Source organism: Thermobia domestica, chromosome 12 (assembly GCF_964235325.1).
Source record: "Thermobia domestica chromosome 12, izTheDome1.hap1.1, whole genome shotgun sequence".
NCBI classification, from domain to species: domain Eukaryota; kingdom Metazoa; phylum Arthropoda; class Insecta; order Zygentoma; family Lepismatidae; genus Thermobia; species Thermobia domestica.
In genome coordinates, this window is record NC_137465.1 from 121,648,246 (window position 1) to 121,667,104 (window position 18,859).

At 37.1% G+C, this 18,859-nt stretch overlaps 1 protein-coding gene across 1 annotated transcript in view; it reads right to left on the reverse strand.

Annotated features, from left to right (window-relative positions):
- The window catches only part of LOC145666611 (glycosylated lysosomal membrane protein B-like), a 66,314-nt gene that overhangs the window by 24,226 nt on the left and 23,229 nt on the right, over window positions 1–18,859 (reverse strand). Inside the window, exons 4-5 of the mRNA XM_081734044.1 lie at window positions 14,250–14,474; window positions 358–641 (exon numbers count right to left, since the gene is read on the reverse strand). Of these exons, the coding sequence (XP_081590170.1) occupies window positions 358–641; window positions 14,250–14,474 (509 nt within the window). The remainder of the gene's footprint in view (window positions 1–357; window positions 642–14,249; window positions 14,475–18,859) is intronic.

Genomic DNA, 18,859 nt, shown 5'->3' on the forward strand with positions numbered 1-18,859 from the left:
CGATATACTACAACTGAAAAGATTGCATTTGATTAAGCCGTCACGTGAGGATGATGTCATTTAAGAACTATACTTTTGTATTAGAAGTGTATGTTTTATGCATTTGCTCCTAAGGCGATAACCTGCATATGCCTCGTATCTTCATACGTTTGCCCCATTTAGCATTTATTTTGAGGAAAGGAACAACGAAAGGAAAGCGAGTGGGCCCTATTGTCTTGAGGACTGGACTGACGGAACACTTCAGAAGAAATGAATTCTCTTAAATCTGGAACATTTCATTTCTTACTTTCATTTTCTAATTCTAATTTTCATCTTAATTATAAAAAATGCATTCTAAAATAACGTAATGGAACTTACCACGTTGTATAATTTGACTTTCTGTAGAACCCGTCCCCTTCTAATCCGAACGATATATTAATTCCTTGCACTAGTAACTCATTGTAGAGTTCATATCCATAGTACGCATAAAGTAAACTATCATTAAGCCATGCTATAGGTTTCTCTAGTGTTATTAGCTTGTAGTATCTCGCATCAGTTGAATCAGAAATATCACGACTTTCTGAAGTATACGACACGGGACGCCACTGCATAAAGCCTCCGCTTTGATTGCACTTGCTTGCAGGTGTAAAAAGATCTACCACCTAAAATGAAAGAAAAGAAAATTATATTAAGTGTATGTTACATGCATATCGTTTATCTTCTTTGTCTATTAGTAATGTTTTCAGTGTACAAAAATACATATAGAAACATATTCATAAGTGCACTGACTAGAGATGCAAGGGCTCGGGGAAAAAAAGTTTTTTCTGCTTCGTTTTTTTGCTTGGGAAATTTTGGGCTTTTTTCAAAATTCTGCTTTAAATTGATAAAGCAGACTTTGTTTTGCTTCTCTATAACACAAAAACTCATTTAATTAGTGGTTGATGCTGATAATAATATAAAACCTCGAAAATAAACCATGAATTTCGAAAAGATATTTCAAACAATTTTACTTCAACATATTTACATTATGAATTCCAAAGGATTAACCAATGTACATAATAAGAATTTTTTAACCTCCTATATACAAAAGTAAGCAGGGTTGGCAAGAACCATGGTTGTTTTTGAAAATGCCAAAAACTGTTTTTTTTGGGGAAAAAAATGAAATGAAATCTCTAAGTTTAACGTCCCACGGTTATGTCGGTTAGGCTAAAGGAGATGGTGATAATGAGAAATGAGTGAAATGGTGGAATGAAGAAAGTGGGAGGAAACGGGAGAACCCCGAGAAAACAAACGAGCACGGTGTTTGTCCACCACAAAGTCTACACGGCGCGAACTGGGATCGAACCAGGGACCCCAAGCACCGGAGGTAAACGCTCTACCACTGAGCCACCGCGCCCCCCGGTTTTTTTTTTGGGGGGGAAGTTTAATCCAGGTTTTTTTGGGGGGGGGTTTAAACCAGGTTTTTTGATTTAGATACTTTTCTTTATGTATTTATATTACATATTCACAGAAATAAGTTTGTTTCGCCTTGGTGTTATGATGCAACAACGGGGTTATGCTGGAAGAGGTCCCATAAGCTTAAAGAAGTCCGGTCAGTAAATTCCTTAAATTGAGAAACTCCCGCCCTAGCCATCGGGAAAACCCCGTCATTACTTTAAATGTAAAACAATAGTGGAAAAATCCTATTATTGCTTTGCATGTAAAATTTAAAAGGTCAACGTACGAGGATCGTTCAGAAAGTAAAGAAAGTTTTGGCATGGTTAAATAAAAACAGAAGATATCAGTACAAAATTTTATTTACAAAACCACAGGACCTTCCTCTACTTTTCTCTGTAATCGCCATAGTTGTCAAGACACTTGTTAGAACGTGGGACCAGTTTTTCAACGCCGATGTTATACTCATCTGCCGCTAAAGATCTGCAGCTCATCAGCCAGGCTGTCACTGCTTGCTTGAGTTTCTCATCCTTTGTGAACTGTTTTCCACCCAAAAATTCCGTAAGTTTCGGGAATAAGTGACGTTTTCGGGAATTTTTTCTTTGATTCTTCACTTCTTTCGTAATAAGTGATGGCCTCCCACTCCGATCTTTTCATGCACGTTGGTCCTTCCTTGATTAAACATAATGCACCATTTCCTCATTGTTAATTGCACCATCACCATAAACATTCTTTATTTGCCTATAAATTTCAATAGACTTAACTTTTTGCGCATTCAGAAAGCGAATGACACTCCGTACTTCACATTTGGCGGAATATTTGATTGGCACTGCTATTGTGAATCGCTGCAAAAACAAGTAGCGTGACCGCACAACATTGAGACTCGGCTTACACTGAGGTGAAGGAAGGAGATAACTCCTGCGCAGGCGGTAGCAATGGTGAGGGGTCAGCGCCGAGCGCGATGCGCAATCGTTCTTTACTTTCTGAACGGCCCTCGTATCATAATCAGTACGCTAAAACTGACGTATTAAATTACAAATTTAGTATGTAGATATCATTGAAAGTCCAATCCAAGGTAATGTTGGAAGCTACGTAGGAAATCGATAAATTTTGCCAATTTCTATCAATATTTTTAAGCAACATTGGTTTCTTTATAAAACAACAGGCATTCAGGCATGCAGAAATATACAATTTGGTTTCGTTTCGTATGTTTAGGCTTAACATCCTTACGTAATACCGAGGTTATCAAGGAAAATACTTTCTCTTCAAGTGGCATCCGAACCGCTACTTAGTTTACGCATTAAAGAAGGGTTGTGGTTCGACCGAGAACACGGGACACCTTGATTAAAAGGTGAAAAGGAAATAAAACTAATGCAGATGGTTTGATATGTTGAAACGTCACCAAGAAGTTCACCCGCTTCGCATTTTTCGTTCTTATTAATTTTTTGGTTTAAACCAGTTATTTATATTAAAAAAAAAAAAAAAAAAGTAGTGTAAACCAACCAACCCTAAAAGTAAACACTTCTTTAAAAAAAATACACAAACAACTACCGGTAGCAAAATTGTATGTAGTATTTTTACTTCAAAATATTACATACTCTCTTTTTGAAACAAAATAAAATTAAAATAAAACATAAGAGAAATACTTAGATTTATATGATACACTTAAAGACTGCACATCTAGAGCTTTTGGTTCTGTATTTTCGTGAAATTCTACAGTTAAGTTTTATATAACCACTATCACGGTTTACCCAATCCTCAAGTTTTCGGAATTTTTAACAAGAGGTATCATTACGGAATCCCCTCCCCCTCAACAAAAAGCGCTATGGAATATATTTAAGTTAAGCTAAATACAACTATACAACAAACATGACTGAGTGGTTAGCTTTTGCGCTTCTATCGGGAAGTCCGGGATTCAACCCAGCATTCGACCATTCTGACAAAGCTTTTCTTCATTCCATCTGTGAATGTAGAAATAGTGCGTGTACTTGAGTTGGCCGACTTCCTTTCTTATTGTTTTTAAATCGTTATTATTACTAATTGTCAGCAGTGACGGTTTTGTGAATGTTAGGGGGACGGTCTTTCAGACTAAAGCCTGTTCCCCAAAGTTACGTAATGTATAAAACAAACGAAATATCTATTAGTTATGCCTTTACTAATGAACTTTAAGCTCCCGTCAAATAAAAATTACAAATATTTAGAAAAACTAAACATTAGTAAGAAAAACCCCTCTCAAAATACTTTTCTAAATCCACCACTGACTCTCAGTATAAAATGATCTTCAAGGTTGTATCCGGAAGATTATTGCTAAACATATAAACGAAACGAAATATTAGTTATGCATGTACTCATGAACTTCAAGCACCTCCCAAATAAAATTAGGACTTTTTAGAAAACGAAACAATCAGAGAAACCCCTCTCAAAGTACTTTTCTAAATCCGCTACTGATTATTTGTATAAATTGGTATTCAATTTTGTATCTGGAAAATTATTGCTGAATCATTGCATAGCTACAGTATAACAGAAATGTGGAAGTACGGTTTGACGGATATATTGAAAAACGTACGCTTTGACGGATATATAGAAAAACGTAAGTTTAACTTTTGCGCTAGAAGCTTGAGTACTAAGCTCTTAGAAATGAAAAACGGGTGACAAACTGAAATGATCCAGAGAAAAAAAAAATGTCGATAACTCAAAAGTTAAAATAAAGTTAAATAGCGTCTAAAATTGCCCTCAAATACTACATTCTTCATGTTAGCTTTAATTCGTAAAACATGTGCTCCATCCATCTTGATGGTGAATTTTAGAGCGAAATATGGTATTTAGGTCATGGAATTCTTATCTAACTATAGAATGTACTACAAGAAAGCTATTTAGATAGAAAAATCATGAAAATGAAAAAAGCCAAAATTTCCAAATTTCTCGTTTTTTTCCAAAAAAGTCGGCTTTTTTTGCATCTCTAGCACTGACTAGCTCTGGCAATTGCCCTCGTTCAGAGTATGTAACTTAAAAGAAAAACCTAATACTACAACTGTTTTATGCTAATCAAGTCCTCTTTCAAACATAACACTGCAATTATAACGTGAGATAGTACACAAAATTCTAGAATCTACACGCCGTTACTAACAATATAAATTGTAATAATAGAGGAAGTTCAATACTTAAGTAAAGCATTACTTTAAAAAAAAAAAAAAAAAAAAAAAAGTTTCAGCAGTATGTTTTCGCCATTGCCAAGAACTGCACTTTTGATAAACCTTCTTCGCTGCAGATGGCGATGGCGACGTAGATGGGACCAACGATGGTGTTCGGGATTGTTTTGTTATTGCTGAAACTGTTTGGAATTGTTTTTTACATGGATGTTTTAAGTAGTAAGTATTGGACTTATTATTATTATTATCATTATTTGATATGCGTCTTATTGAGCCATTAACTAATACTAACATGTACATACTTAAGGAAGCTACAAGATATATATTTAATATTTAAAGAAATAGCTTTCCTTATTTACACTGGCGCAAATCCCGGGGGGGACGAGGGGGACATGTCCCCCCCAATGTTGGACCTGGGGGGGACAGTCCCCCCAATAATCTGACTTAAAATGTGCTTTTTGGGATAAGCTTGATGATTTGTGTCCGACTGCCACAAAGGAATGTAAGAGTTGTAACAGAGATAGCTCTCCCTTTAGATCAATTTGTTTATATATATATATATATATATTTAATACAGCAAACTTCAACAGATGTGAAGAAGACAATTTCCGAAACATTGCTATCAGCCCTAACTGAAAATAGTTTCAGTGAAACTTATTTAAAGCAGCATTTCTCTTGGCAATTCCATTTTTAAAAAAGAATCGTAATCTGTAGTATTTCAAACTGAACTTCGTGCTGTAGTGCGTCTAGTAGTCTCATCAATATGTATTAATTCCACTTGCACTACTTGGGCATAAATTGCAATAAATGCCAGAGGAGGATATACCCCTCTCCTCATGCTGAAAAGTTGTTTTAGCTGTAGGTACAGGCACAAATTCCGGGAAAATGGGGAGACATGTCCCCCCCCCCCAACATTAGAACTGGAGGCTCTCCCAATAATCCGATTTGAAAAGTGCTTTTTGCAGATAAGTGTGATGATTTGTGTCCAACTGCTACAAAGGAAAGTCAGATGAATTTGGTTTCCCTTTGCTTTTCCGTTTTTAATGAAAATGAAGGCGTGCGAATGTGTGTGACATAACCTGATATGAAATCTTATCTCCTCCTCTCCCCTAGACCCTAGTATACGAAGAGTATATAGACTATCCAATGTCAGTAGAACCCATCTTTTTAGTAAATACGCACTTAATCTATTTGTAGTATCAGCCTAGGCATCTACTCATGCTTCCTAAGCTAACTAGCTCTATGGCCTATGGAACCCGGAGGTTCAATGCCACGTTCACAAAAGCCCTCCACTGACTTCTATCCTTAGCCAATTGGATCCAGTTTCTTTTTTGTATTCCAATCGCTGCGAGATCCATCTTAATATTGTCCTCCCATCTGCGCCTAGGTCTTCCTAATGATCGTTTTCCGATTGGTGATTTGAAAGCGTTTCTACTTTCTTCCATTCTAGCTACATGACCTGCCCACCTAGACTTAATGACTCTAACAATGTTGGATAAACAGTATAAATTATGTAGTTCCTCGTTATGAAGTTCCGCCATTCCCCATTCCCGTTCCTCTTGGGTCCGAATAATCGTCTCACGATCTTGTTCTCAAATGCTTTCAGTCTATGTTGTTTCTTTAAAGTAAGCGACCATATTTCGCAACCGTACAGAACAACAGGTACGATTATCGTTTTATATATTTTAGGCTTCAAATTCCTCGACAGAATTTGCGACGACATGAGATTTGAACCGAATAGTAACACGAATTCTCTGCTTTTAGTCGACATTTAATTTCTTCGTGAATATGATTTTCGTCTGTTAATATTGATCCTAGATATTTGAAAGTATCCACTTTATCAAAAGAATTATTTAATATTTTAACGCATCCATAATTTATCGTATTACGGTCCCGGCGCACTTCCATGTATTTAGTTTTCTCTGCATTTGCTTCTAAACTTATGCCCCTGCAAGCGTTTAATAAGATCTCTGCATTTCCTTCTATTATTCTCCTGCCATCCCCTATTAAATTTACATCATCAGCATATGCCATAACCTGGTGAATACCGTTCATTCTAGGCCCTGGTTGCTATCTTTGATTTTCCTTATAGCGTATTCCAGCACAAAATTAAATAATAGTGGCGACAACGCATCTCCTTGTTTCAGGCCATTCTCGACGTGAAAGCTCGTGGCCAAAAATTTTTCTACCCGGACTTTTCTTTGGGATTCATTTAAATATGCCTTAATTGATCTAATTAGCTTTTTCGGTATTCTAAGTTGTGTAAGAACGTTGTACAATGTTTCTCTCCTAACCGAGTCGTAAGCTTTTCTAAAATCAATAAATAGTTGATGTACCGGGGTATTGTATTTCCACTTCTTTTCGAGTATTTGGCGAATGGTAAATATTTGGTCGATAGTTGATCGATTTCGTCTAAATCCACACTGATAATCTCCAATCATTTCATCTGCGTATGGGGTCAATCTTGCTAATAGAATGTTTGAAAGGATTTTATAGGATGTTGACAGAAGAGAGATGCCTCGATAAGTCAGTTTTGTCGCATTCTTGTGGATTGGAACAATGTTTGATTCTTTCCACTCTTGCGGCAATTCTTCCTTGTTGTAGATAAGGAGAAGAGTTTGTGTATCTTGTTCCACAATTTTTCGTCTCCAGCTAAAATTAACTCAGCCGGAATTTTGTTTACACTCGGATATTTGTGTTTCTTTAATTTCTTTATAGCGATTTCTACTTCTATTCGGTTGGGTTCTCGAAAATACGGTCCTGCGGTGTGTATCTCCCTTTCTCCACGCACATTAGTTTTTGCTGCGTGTTAAGCAAATCGTTAAAGAAATCTTTCCATCTTTTTAAAATATTCCATCAGCTTTCTTTAATATAAGCATGAGGTTGATAGCCTTTCTTAAATTCTTTGATACCTTTATACATGTCCACAATGTTTTTATTTTGACTATTATCTTCAAGTTCCTAAATTTTAGCTTTCAAAAAATCGCGTTTCTTTGTTCTAAAAGTTTTGGAAGTTTCCCGCCTGATGTCTACGATTTTTTTTTTTTTTTTTTTTTTTTTTTTTTTTTTTTTTTGTTTCATTCGGATTTTGTAGCCAACGTAATTTTGCTTGTTTTCTCTTTTCTCCTCGTTCGAGCCATGGTTTGGTGCTACGTATTTCCGCGTGTCCTTTTTTTTTTTTTTTTTTTTTTTTTTTTTTTTTTTTTTTTTTTTGAGAGAGGATGCTTCGTAAGCAAAGAAAAGAATTCAATTGCTGGAAATTTTTTCTCCAGAATCTTAAGGTTACATCTGTTAACTAAAGAGTATATGACATGCGTTAGATTTCTGTAACGATTCCTTTAATGTTAATGAGATCGAGGGGGCCGATCCTGGGAAGTCGGAGGCCCCCCCAAAAGCTCACGTGGACCCCCTGTATTTTTATGAATAGGTATTTTCTCTTGTTATATGTATTGTTTTATGCACTTTTTATGAATGCCAACCCAAAGTTACAAAGTTACACACGCGCACACACACTCACACACACACACACACACACACATATATATATATATATATATATATATATATATATATATATATATATATATATATATAATATGGGAATGGTCTTACCCGTCCCCCCCAATGTTGAAGACAGATTTGCGCCGATGCTTATTTACAAGACTGTGAGGATTAAACATATTTTTCTTCTCTTTACAAAGGTTTCTCTGAAGCATAAGATTTTATGAATGAACAGAACCGATTAGCATATTTTAGTTGGCAGCAAGAATAAACATCGACAATAGAACCAGCAATGCCTTGATACTATTTGTTTTTATATTTATTTTTAAGATGCAAGGTACGAAAAGTTTCCTCTCCTATGTAGCGAGATCAAGACAGAATGTTAGTTTGGTGATGTATCGTCACCATACTAATTTCTATTCAAGGTTGTGAAAAATCTAAGATCTTTTTAAAAACCAGTTCAATAAGTTTCATTGGGTTTTATTGGTAAAAAATCGGTTTTATTTGGTAAAATCGGGTCTTATTAAATTTTGTTATGTGTAAAGCCGTATTTCTACTTAAAATACTCTTTAAGCAATAATGTTCTAGTGTACACAAAAACTGTGGAATTCCCTTGTAGCATAAAGGAGATCCGTGAAGTTCATCCACATTTCGTGGCACACACTTGGTTACACTTCAATTTCCAGAAAGAAGTAGACAATTCCATATAATATAGAACAGGACCCCATTCAAGATTAAAATCTCTGGGAATGAAGATTCCTGTAGTTTCCCTCAAAACATGGCAGGCAAATACCGGGCTAATGCCTCAGAGTCAGGATCCAAATGAAATCGACCAATTTCCAGGTCAAACGTTGCTGACAAAATTTATTTATTTTTTAATTTGTTTACCTAAGATTGTACCACATTCAGGGAGTTGAAAAAAGGTATTTATTTATTTTTAGCTGCGCAGATTTGTTTGTAGTGGCCATTTTGTATAGGGGCGTGTGCGTGTTCTGCACTTTTCAGAGGATTCCGTTAAACGCTGTAACTTTTTAGGTTTTAAAGATAAAGAGTTCAAACCAAAATCATATGAAGGATAATGGAATGGAAAACATTCTTGTGTTCTGTGCACATTGAGAGCTACTTTAGAACGTCGAAAGAAAAAGCTCTGAACACTGAGATTGGAAACCTAGAAATGACCATTTTGGAATGTATATTTTGAAACGAAATAAATGAGACTCACATTCAATTTTTATCTACATATACACTAGATAGTAAACAACGTTCCAAACAAGTTTAGATCTGAGAACCATATACTTGATTTTCTGGAAATTTTTAAACATTGCGAGTTTTCGAAAATCCTTTATTTTCATCATCAAATATCTCAGGAAGGACATAAGTGAAAAATCCCAAATTTGTACAAAATAGACGATAGCTGTGCACTAACAACTAAGTAACATTGCATCACTGAGATTTGAGTAGTTTCTGAGTTATAAGGCGTTGCAATGATGTGAAATTCACAATTTTAACAGCTGAACAGATGTACAGGTTTTGTGTTGATAGTATCTCAGGCATACAATTTATCTGTTTCATCAGAAGTGCACTCAAACAGCAAGAAGTTTGAGATTTGCTACTTGTAAAAGAATTATTTAGTTCGTTCAATAATGATTGGCACTCCCCCCTATAACTAGTGCCAAGTAACAGTTTGAAATGTTTGTTGATGTATGCATTAAGATAGACTATAGTACTATCAAACCCCACTAAATGGTTGTTTCTTTCCGTAGGTAGCACATTGTAGCAGCAGTTGTTCCAACTTGCCAGGACGCTGGTGGACAGCGAAAAGACAGCATGAAAGCAGACACACATGGGCAACGGTGGACAGTGTGGTTTCTCTGAAGGGAAGGATGAATACTTCAGACATCCACAACAGATTATTAACCGTATGTGGGGACACAGCACCAAGTCGCAGATCCGTGTTTCATTGGGTATCCGAATTCAAAGAAGGCAAAGATAGTGCTGCAAAAAAAAAAAAAAACAAACAAAAGCACTGGGCGTCCTGCAACTGCACGCAGACCAAGCAATGCCGCGCAAGTGAATGATTTGATAATGGAGCACAGGAGAATCACGTTTGATAAACTAGAGAAAGAAACAGGTCTATCACGGGGTTCCCGCTACACTATCACTCATGAGGATTTGAAGCTGCACAAGGTGAGTGCACAATGGATGCCTCATGACCTCACCGTTGCACAGAAACAAAAGCGTGTGGAGATTTGCCAGCAGTTGATGCAACAGTACAGTGAAAATCCGACCGAGTTCTTTGGGCGTCTGGTCACCGTCGACGAAACTTGGTTCCTCTACGATACTCCAGAAAAGAAACGCCAGTCCATGGAATGGAGGCATACTGGCAGCCCTCGTCCCAAGAAGACACGGATGGGACTATTCGTGCGGAAACAAATGGCGACCGTTTTCTGGGATCAGAAAGGGATACTGCTGGTAGAATGGCTCCCTCCCAATACGTCCATCGACAGTGAGAGCTACTGCAGTTCACTGCATAGACTCCGCCGACGCATCCAACAACGCCGACAAGGAAAATGGGCCGTGGCGTTCTTCTCCAACACGACAATGCACGGCCACATGTCAGTCGCCAGACAATTGCCACAGTGCATGAACTAGGGTTGAGTGTACTGCCACATCCTCCATATTAGCCGGATCTGGCTCCTAGCGAATATGCTTTATTCGACACAATGAAAGAGGAAAATGAAATGAAATCTTTGAATTTTACGTCCCACGGTTATGCCGGTTAGGCTAAAGGAGACGGTGATGATGAGTAATGAATGAAATGGTGGAATGAAGAAAGTAGGAGGAAACGGGAGAACCCCGAGAAAACCCACACACACGGTGTTTGTCCACCACAAAGTTCACTTGGCGGGGGCTGGGATTGAACCTGGGACCCCAAGCACCAGAGGTGAACGCTCTACCACTGAGCCACCGCGGACAATGAAAGAGGGCATGAGAAGTAAAAAGTTCAACACAAATGATAAACTCCAAGTGTTTGTTCGCCAGTGGCAAAGAGATACCCCCAAAGAATGGTTTGCTACACAAATAAGGAAGCTTCCAGAACGGTGGCAAAGGTGTATAGACATTGCCGGGGAATACCTCTAAAATAAACTGTAATCGTTTGTTCAATAAATGGTTCCTGTCAAAACAAATTAATTGTAGTGCCAATCATTTCTGAATGCCCCTATTATCAATGCCAGATCATACCATAGATTTGTACTTCTGACGCAAACATAAATCAGATGTTATGAATACTCACAATCAGATGAATTTACTGATTGCAGTACTTCAGTACTTCCAGAACATTGCATGTTTTCATTTGTACCTGATGATATCGTAGCCTGTACTTACGACGAAAAATGAATTAGGAGGATTGAAGACATCAGTCAGGGAAAATACCGATTTTTTTTGTTCACTTTTTCCGTCCCCATGGCCCAAGAACCTCTTTTAAACTATCTACGAATGACAAAGTGTAGGTGCCAATCGCTAAGGTTCTCCATAAATGCACACCCACAGAGTTCGTAACTCCTACAGGTCGTACTTTCAATATTAGTGCCAAATCTACACAAAGTAGTCAACTATTTACCTCACTGATCAGAGTTGGATTTAGGTTTGGAGGAGCCCTAAGCTATTGAAGGTAATGGGGCCCTTTATGTGTCCAGATGAACTTATTCACCCTATGTACAGAAATGAAGACATTAGTGATATTTTACGAAGCAGGCTCGCAGAAGGAGCCCCATTACTTGCATAATAAAAGCCTACAAAACATGACGCACTGTTGCTACATATAGAACTGAAATTTTGAAAGTCTTTCAAAAGAATCTCATTTCCAGTGTACAGTTTGCTTTCTTATAATAGATTTTACAATTAAAGAAGATCCTTTGTAACATAAGATAATCATACATCATACTATACGTCACATATTTCATCAGATACGAAGAAGATTTGGGAGTTTCCGGATCTCCTTTTAAATTCAACTCTTTTAGTTTTTGTAGTGTTGAGTTGAGTGTAGTGTTGAGAAAACAGAGGTGGATTTTTAGTAAGTTCTCTTTCTTAAGAGAAGCGTTGTAGTGTCTTTGATTCAAATTATAGTTTTACAAAACAAAAAGTCTGATTTGTGCTTTCGTAGTTATTATAAGACTTTTTTGAACGCAACATTTTCTTTATTGTATGTGTGTAATTATCTAACTGGGTACTTAAAATTCCAACTACCCTGTTCCTATTGCCGTTATATCTGGCTCTCCACAAAGGCGTTTACTAAGGCTTAAGATTTTCGGTAAATACATAATTATCTACTAATTCTTTGCCAACTCCAAATATACAATGAGCTATCTCAACGAGAACTAAACACTTGACCATGAACAACAAATGTGGTCATATTTATTACCATACATATATAAAATTACATTCAATGTTAATATACACAACAGTATAAAACGGTTACTTTTGTGGAAGCTCTTATAATTCATGAGAAACAAAATCTCCTCTACAAGCAACCTGAACTCTGTGAGAAAGCCTTCTATTTCTCATTTGGAATAATTGTTTTCTCCAAGGTCAAGTGTTTTGTATTGTCCTAGTCAGCTGAATACCCGTCAAAACACAAAAGCAGATCAGCTCAAGAACATACAGATTTTGTATGGATGTAACATTCCCTACGTAGGAGTGAATTCTCAATTCTTTCTTTACTTTTAAGAATTGCTGGTGATAGTAAATCTTGATCTAATTGATAAAGTTTAATCATTTTATAATATTTCAAAGCAAAACTTTATAGATTAATAAAATTGGTTTTGCATTGAATTTACATAAAATCCGGAATTTCTGTCCTCTTACGTCATATACAACAGGAGATAGTTCGGTATGAAACCCTCACATCTTCCTGCATGTAACAAAATCAATTTTCATCTTTTCACCTTTTACCAATTGGGGCAGCTTTTGTACTTTTATGTGTCGAGTCAGTCCTTAACATTTGCTATTGGAGATTAACATTTACCATATTTCGTCAAATTGCATTATCCTCTCAGGTTCGTTATTTGCCATCTTCCTTTATATATATATTAAAAAAAAAAAAAAAAAAAAAAAAAACTTGATAACAACGATTTCTTTTTTCTCTTACGAAGTCTTACTTCCCACAAATTTCTTATATCGAAACTTTTTTTTCCACTATTTGCACAAAGTTGTCTTCATTTGTGAATAAGTTATCTTTCGGTAACGAATCAGAGAGAGAATTTAAAGTTGGATACTTCTTTTGTTGGTACTATCTATAAAAGTGAAGTCGAACTGCATCCTCCGTGAAGTCATCTACGGTTAATTTTGGACTTGCTCGTTACTTTGTTTTTAACCAGTAAGTGATACGGGAAAAATATCGTTATGCCTTGGAATTTTTCTCCAATGACGCGAATAATAGTTAATTTACCGACTTTCAAGTAATTCGACGCGCTTAAGCACCTGTTTTACAGGAAAGAAAAAAACGGTTATCTTTATTTTCTTTCTCACCTTCGAAACATCTCATGCGTTATATGTCATTTTATATGACTGATCTGTATGTTGAACCACTTGTTTTTGTTGTTGTTCCAGCATTTTCAGCCGTTATATTTATTATTATTATTATTATTATTATTTGTAAATACAGTACACACGAACTATTCACAATCAACAGTTATCAGTAATTCAGAAACAACACTTAAGACAACATATACTAACAGACACTACTATGTCATAACATAAACAACTATTGGCATACGATTCAACCACCAACTAGCGGCAACAGCGCGGTCAGTGACCTTGGTTGCCTAGAGACAACGTGAAAGAGTACCACAGTGATTGGCGAACCACCCTTCCTTTCGTTTCGTTTACAGCACATGGAGCTATCTGTCAGAAATCAGCTTTCGTTAACTGCATTCACATCAAAATAATACAAAACATTGACGATTAGTGTCTCAGTTACATAGTTTGTTAAATAGTTAATTTGTTAAATAGTTTACTGACTGTTTAACTGCCAATTTTATAAAATTTATGTTCGGAAACGGTCAATACCTTTAACGAGGCAGGAATCAGTATTTAATGATACATAAATACTGATTAAATAATGATACATACATTTCATGATCCCAGATCAAACTGGCAATAAACTTTAATCTAACACATACTTACAGTGAAGACACCCGGAGTATGTTCATCATTAAGACTTTTGGCTTGTTCTACAACCATTGTGCTGTTCTTTTCATCAGTGCTTACGAAGAGTAATTCAAGTGCAAAACGGGAGTTCTCGTATTCACTTTCTAAGCTATCCAGTATAATATCAACCTGCGTTGCATTTCCTGTATAAAGAAGATGAGGAAGCACTTCACTATGATCGACGAATCCAAGTATACTCAGCTGAAAAGAAACAAATAAAATTATTTTTTCTAAAACAAAGAAAAACTAAAAACTTAACTTCGGAATGATGTTAATATTGTAAAATTCTCTCAGTCTATGTAAGGTAGAGCAGCAATTATCGTACACGGGAATTTGGACTTTCCCATCACCTTTAATTATAAAAGATCTTAAATACAGAAAGTCCGCTGGCAAAACTACAAAATATTACATTCCTTGAACAGTGCACAATTTACATTTTACAGATTATTAAAATACAATTATTCACTAATACACGTTATTGTGATAAGCCTCGCAACAGCATCCTCAAACCTTCGCCGAGATTACAAACAAAAGATCTCCTCCAGTTCCTTACCAGAGGGTAGCGTTCCCAAAACTGATGCAACGTTCCCTCTTTGTACTGCCATGCTGATGCGTTGCAGTAGAAACGAGGTTGCTCTAGCATCTCCTGACGATAAACGAATGCGGTGACCAACTTCTTTTATAAAGTTAAGGCCTTCGGGACCCCATGAACCACCCGATTCGACAGCTATAGCGACAAAATGATATTTGTCGAGTCAATTGCTATATTTCCTGCGCTTTTCTGTTTCCCGGCGAGCAGCCACGTTTCCAGCTTGTGCTGAGGAAGAATGTATATTTGAAGGGGTGAAGGTGTCGGAACAAGTAAAATCCCATAGAAGTTCTTTTCCTTTCTTCCACGGTATTCGAGTCATACCATCTGGCCTCTTGCCGTCTGCACGACAGAAATATATTACAATAAGTAGTTCCTCTAATAATTTAGGTAACAAAGTGGTAGGAACCCAATGACCAGGCGTCGTAGGGCTTTGTAGGTGAGATTACTCTCTTTGACTGGGCGTCGTGAGAGGGGATAAGTTTTGTGTGATTAGTTGTCTCTCGGTGACAGGGCGTCGTAAGAGAGAAAGGGAATCCAATGACCGAGCGTCGTAGGGCTTAAGGAAAGGTATCTCTCAATTGACCGAGCGTCTGAGAGGGTAAGGTGTTTCCAATGGCCAGGCGCCTTAGGGCTTTAGGTAGTTTGATCAACCTGGATAGATTGATGCTTGTTGAGGCGTGCTCCTGTCTTTTATTCTAAAATGTCGGCTACCTTCGGTGATCTCCGTCTTGCCGACGCTGGCGATTGTAGGCAACTTCTCTTCGGTACTGTCGACTGCGTTGTATTTTTACTGTCAGCACGTGTATTACACACATGGTTATCGCATGACATGAAGACATGCGGAACCTTACACCCCCGCGGCGTAGAAAAAAATAAGCCAGAGAATTATTTTTTGCCATTATTGGGAATCCGGAGATTGGTCGCAATATACACTGGAATGCACTGAAACACTTGAACACAAAATCAAAGTTAAAAGCACTAGTCACTTATATAACACTATATAAGACACTATCACACAAAAAATGAAAGTTGAAGCACTAACAGTTTGTCCTCTAACCTAAGCAGGATCCGTGTACATTACTTCATCTCCCTCAAAGGACAGGCTGTCGAAGCTCTGGTGGTTATAATTAAAGGTTATAACTACGTCACTGATGGTAATGCCCGTAGTATATTTTTGTGAAATTTGCACGTCATAGGGTGCTATAATAAAAATATCTAACATCGGTCTAGTCCTTACTAGTCGTAGCAAATGGCTGACAGAACACCACTTATATAATGGTTAAAGTCAGTAGGATGATAAACGTAGTCGTGCCGGAAGAAAGTTTGTCAATTGAAAATCCTGATTTTCTGAACACTCTGTATATGTAGTTTATTATGTTAGGGACAATTATATGATTCGCAGCGGAGAAGCGAAAAAATATTGTTGCTGGCCTTGTGAAGTTCATTCGCTCGAAGCGGAAAGAAAAATGCTGGCTTGCAATTTTGTTCATTGAAGGAAATTGTACGTATGCAGGCAGTCTAAATGACAGAATGCAGTGAGGTGAGGAATTATAAGAGAGAGAGAAAGAAAGACAAGGGATCTGTTCCCATGTGAATACTAAGCTATGTACTAGATTTCGTCACTTCAAATAGTCATGTATTTAGTGCTCTTTGGATGCAATAAGATTTGAAAATACGATTGCGAAATATCCAAGGTCGAAATTAGGGTTTTCCCTTTTAAAACCTGCAAAGCGTCTTCTGTAGACTGAAATGGGATGCTTAAATATTTGACATAACTATTACATGCCTGTAGATTCAACACAAGCCTGAAATCTGAACTGTTGGGTTTTTTGATCGCAATTAGAGGCGAAGAGTAACTACTCGTCTGTGTCTCAGTTATAATTTTGGCGTCTATCAGTTGTTGTATCTGCTTATCAATTTGGCCCTTATTCCTAATGGAATAGGTGGAGAACGGTGATGGAATGATGCACTTTTATCTATGCGTATTTTATGTTCGTATCCCCTAAAATAACCTATATCCTCCGGACTGTATGAAAAAACATCCCTGTATTTGTACAATAAATTGCTTACAGCTATTCGCTGGTCAGTAAGTCCGGATTTATATTGAAAAGATCAATGTTAAAAGTTTTAGCGGGTCTGTCTTAATCTTTCCTGTATCTCTTCTTGAGTTCTAAATTGATGTTTTTTTTTTCTTTTCTTCTTCTATTTTGAAAGAAAATTCTTCCACGTCCTCCTCGGTATACGCCACTGTGTGCCTTTACTTAAAGTTATTAGGCGTGCCGTAGGGTTTGAGATTAATAACGTAAGGTCGTTACTTGGTATTCGCATGGTCATTGCTTCCAATCCGTATCGATCTAACAATGATTGCAGTGGAGTAATGATGTAAAATGCTGCGTCATGATTTTTCTTCGGCATTGAAACAGGAAAGTAGAAGTGTGATTTTGCCGGGATCGTAATTTTACTAGCTGTGAATACATTTGCGTTTTTCTGCAAGCACAAAGAACGAGTAGTTGATTGCGACGTTTCCCTTTTTTCCTTGGGAATTATAGGCTTCCTAGGATTTCTATAAAAAGATATAGAATTATGCTCTAGGTCTAGAATGTCATCCCCAAAAATCGGATTAAAGTCAGCATTTATAATGCGGAAATAATGTGAAAAGGTAGTGGTGCCAATTTTAAATTTAATTATAGCTATTTCCTTTAAAGTCAGAACTTTATTAGCAATGCCCTTGACACGAGTCTGAAATGGTATTAATGTACAATTTGGAAGTACGTCTCGTCTGGACCATAAACTAAGACTGGATCCTGTGTCTATTATTACTGGTAGACTGCTTGAATTTACCTTAATGTTAAGTAATAATTTATTATTTTCTGTCCCCAGCTTGACATGTTCTCGGCGATCGTTGTAGGTCGCTTGAGTGAAAAAATTGTCCTCCATATTACTAAAATTTTCCGCTTTTGCGCGATCTTGTTGAATGTAATGGATTTTTTAATTGTGGTGGTTTCTGTGTGATCCGCGCCGACTTTTCTGGAATGACCCGCGAGGCCTGACTTTGGCCTGCGAGCCCACCTATGCGTTTCCCTGGTTGGAATTTTTAGGATTAATCTAACACGAAGATGCGCCGTGGTTCTTCTTATAACATACTGCGTACACAGATATTTTATCGCCTTTTACAATTTTTTTATTTTTTTTCTACCACCTTTATTTCCTTTGTTGTTATTCTTTGCGCCCGTCTTTTGTCTGTTTCCTTGACGATGCCATTTTTACGCCTGAAATTAGTCTTCATGGCATTCTGTGCTACCATTAATGATAATTCGGCCACTTGATTGGCCAGTTTATTGAGGTCCGTGTGAGGAAGTTGTGAGGGCGGGTTTTGACTTTGGTGGGGATGCGGATTTAAAACTTCAGGTTGAATGGAAGTTGATTGTGGAGGGGAAATATTCTGCAATGGAGGTACAGAAGGTAATGATTGCAAATAACAAGGAGCAGGTTGGGTGTGATGCACAGTAGAAGTTGACTGTTGTGCATAGGTTGGCATTAACAAACTAGGATTCGTTCGGTTATGAAAATCATTTAAAGGAAATGTTGAGGGGCGGTTAGGTTGGCCGATTAAAGAATGAATTGCCTGTGACAATTCCACATAGTTCCTCTTCTGCATGAGGTCCTGAGCCTTTTCTAATTCGTGGAGTCGATCCTGCAACTGCTGGACTGTTTGAAAAGATTTCAACGCTATCTTCTGTAAAACATTTCTCTGTAAACCCAATGAAAGAAAATGGATCTTCTGTTCCTCCGAAGCCGCTTCTATTAGCTGTCTAATGGCCCTTAATTTCCTTAAGAAATATGAATCGACTCATTTTCGTTCTGCTGTATTTGGAAAATTTCTAATTCTGCCTTATATGCTGGTAAATTTGGATGAAAAAATGAAATTAATTTAGTTTTAAGTTGGTCGTAATCTAGGGTGTTAAATTGATTCTGATTTTGTAATTGCAATACA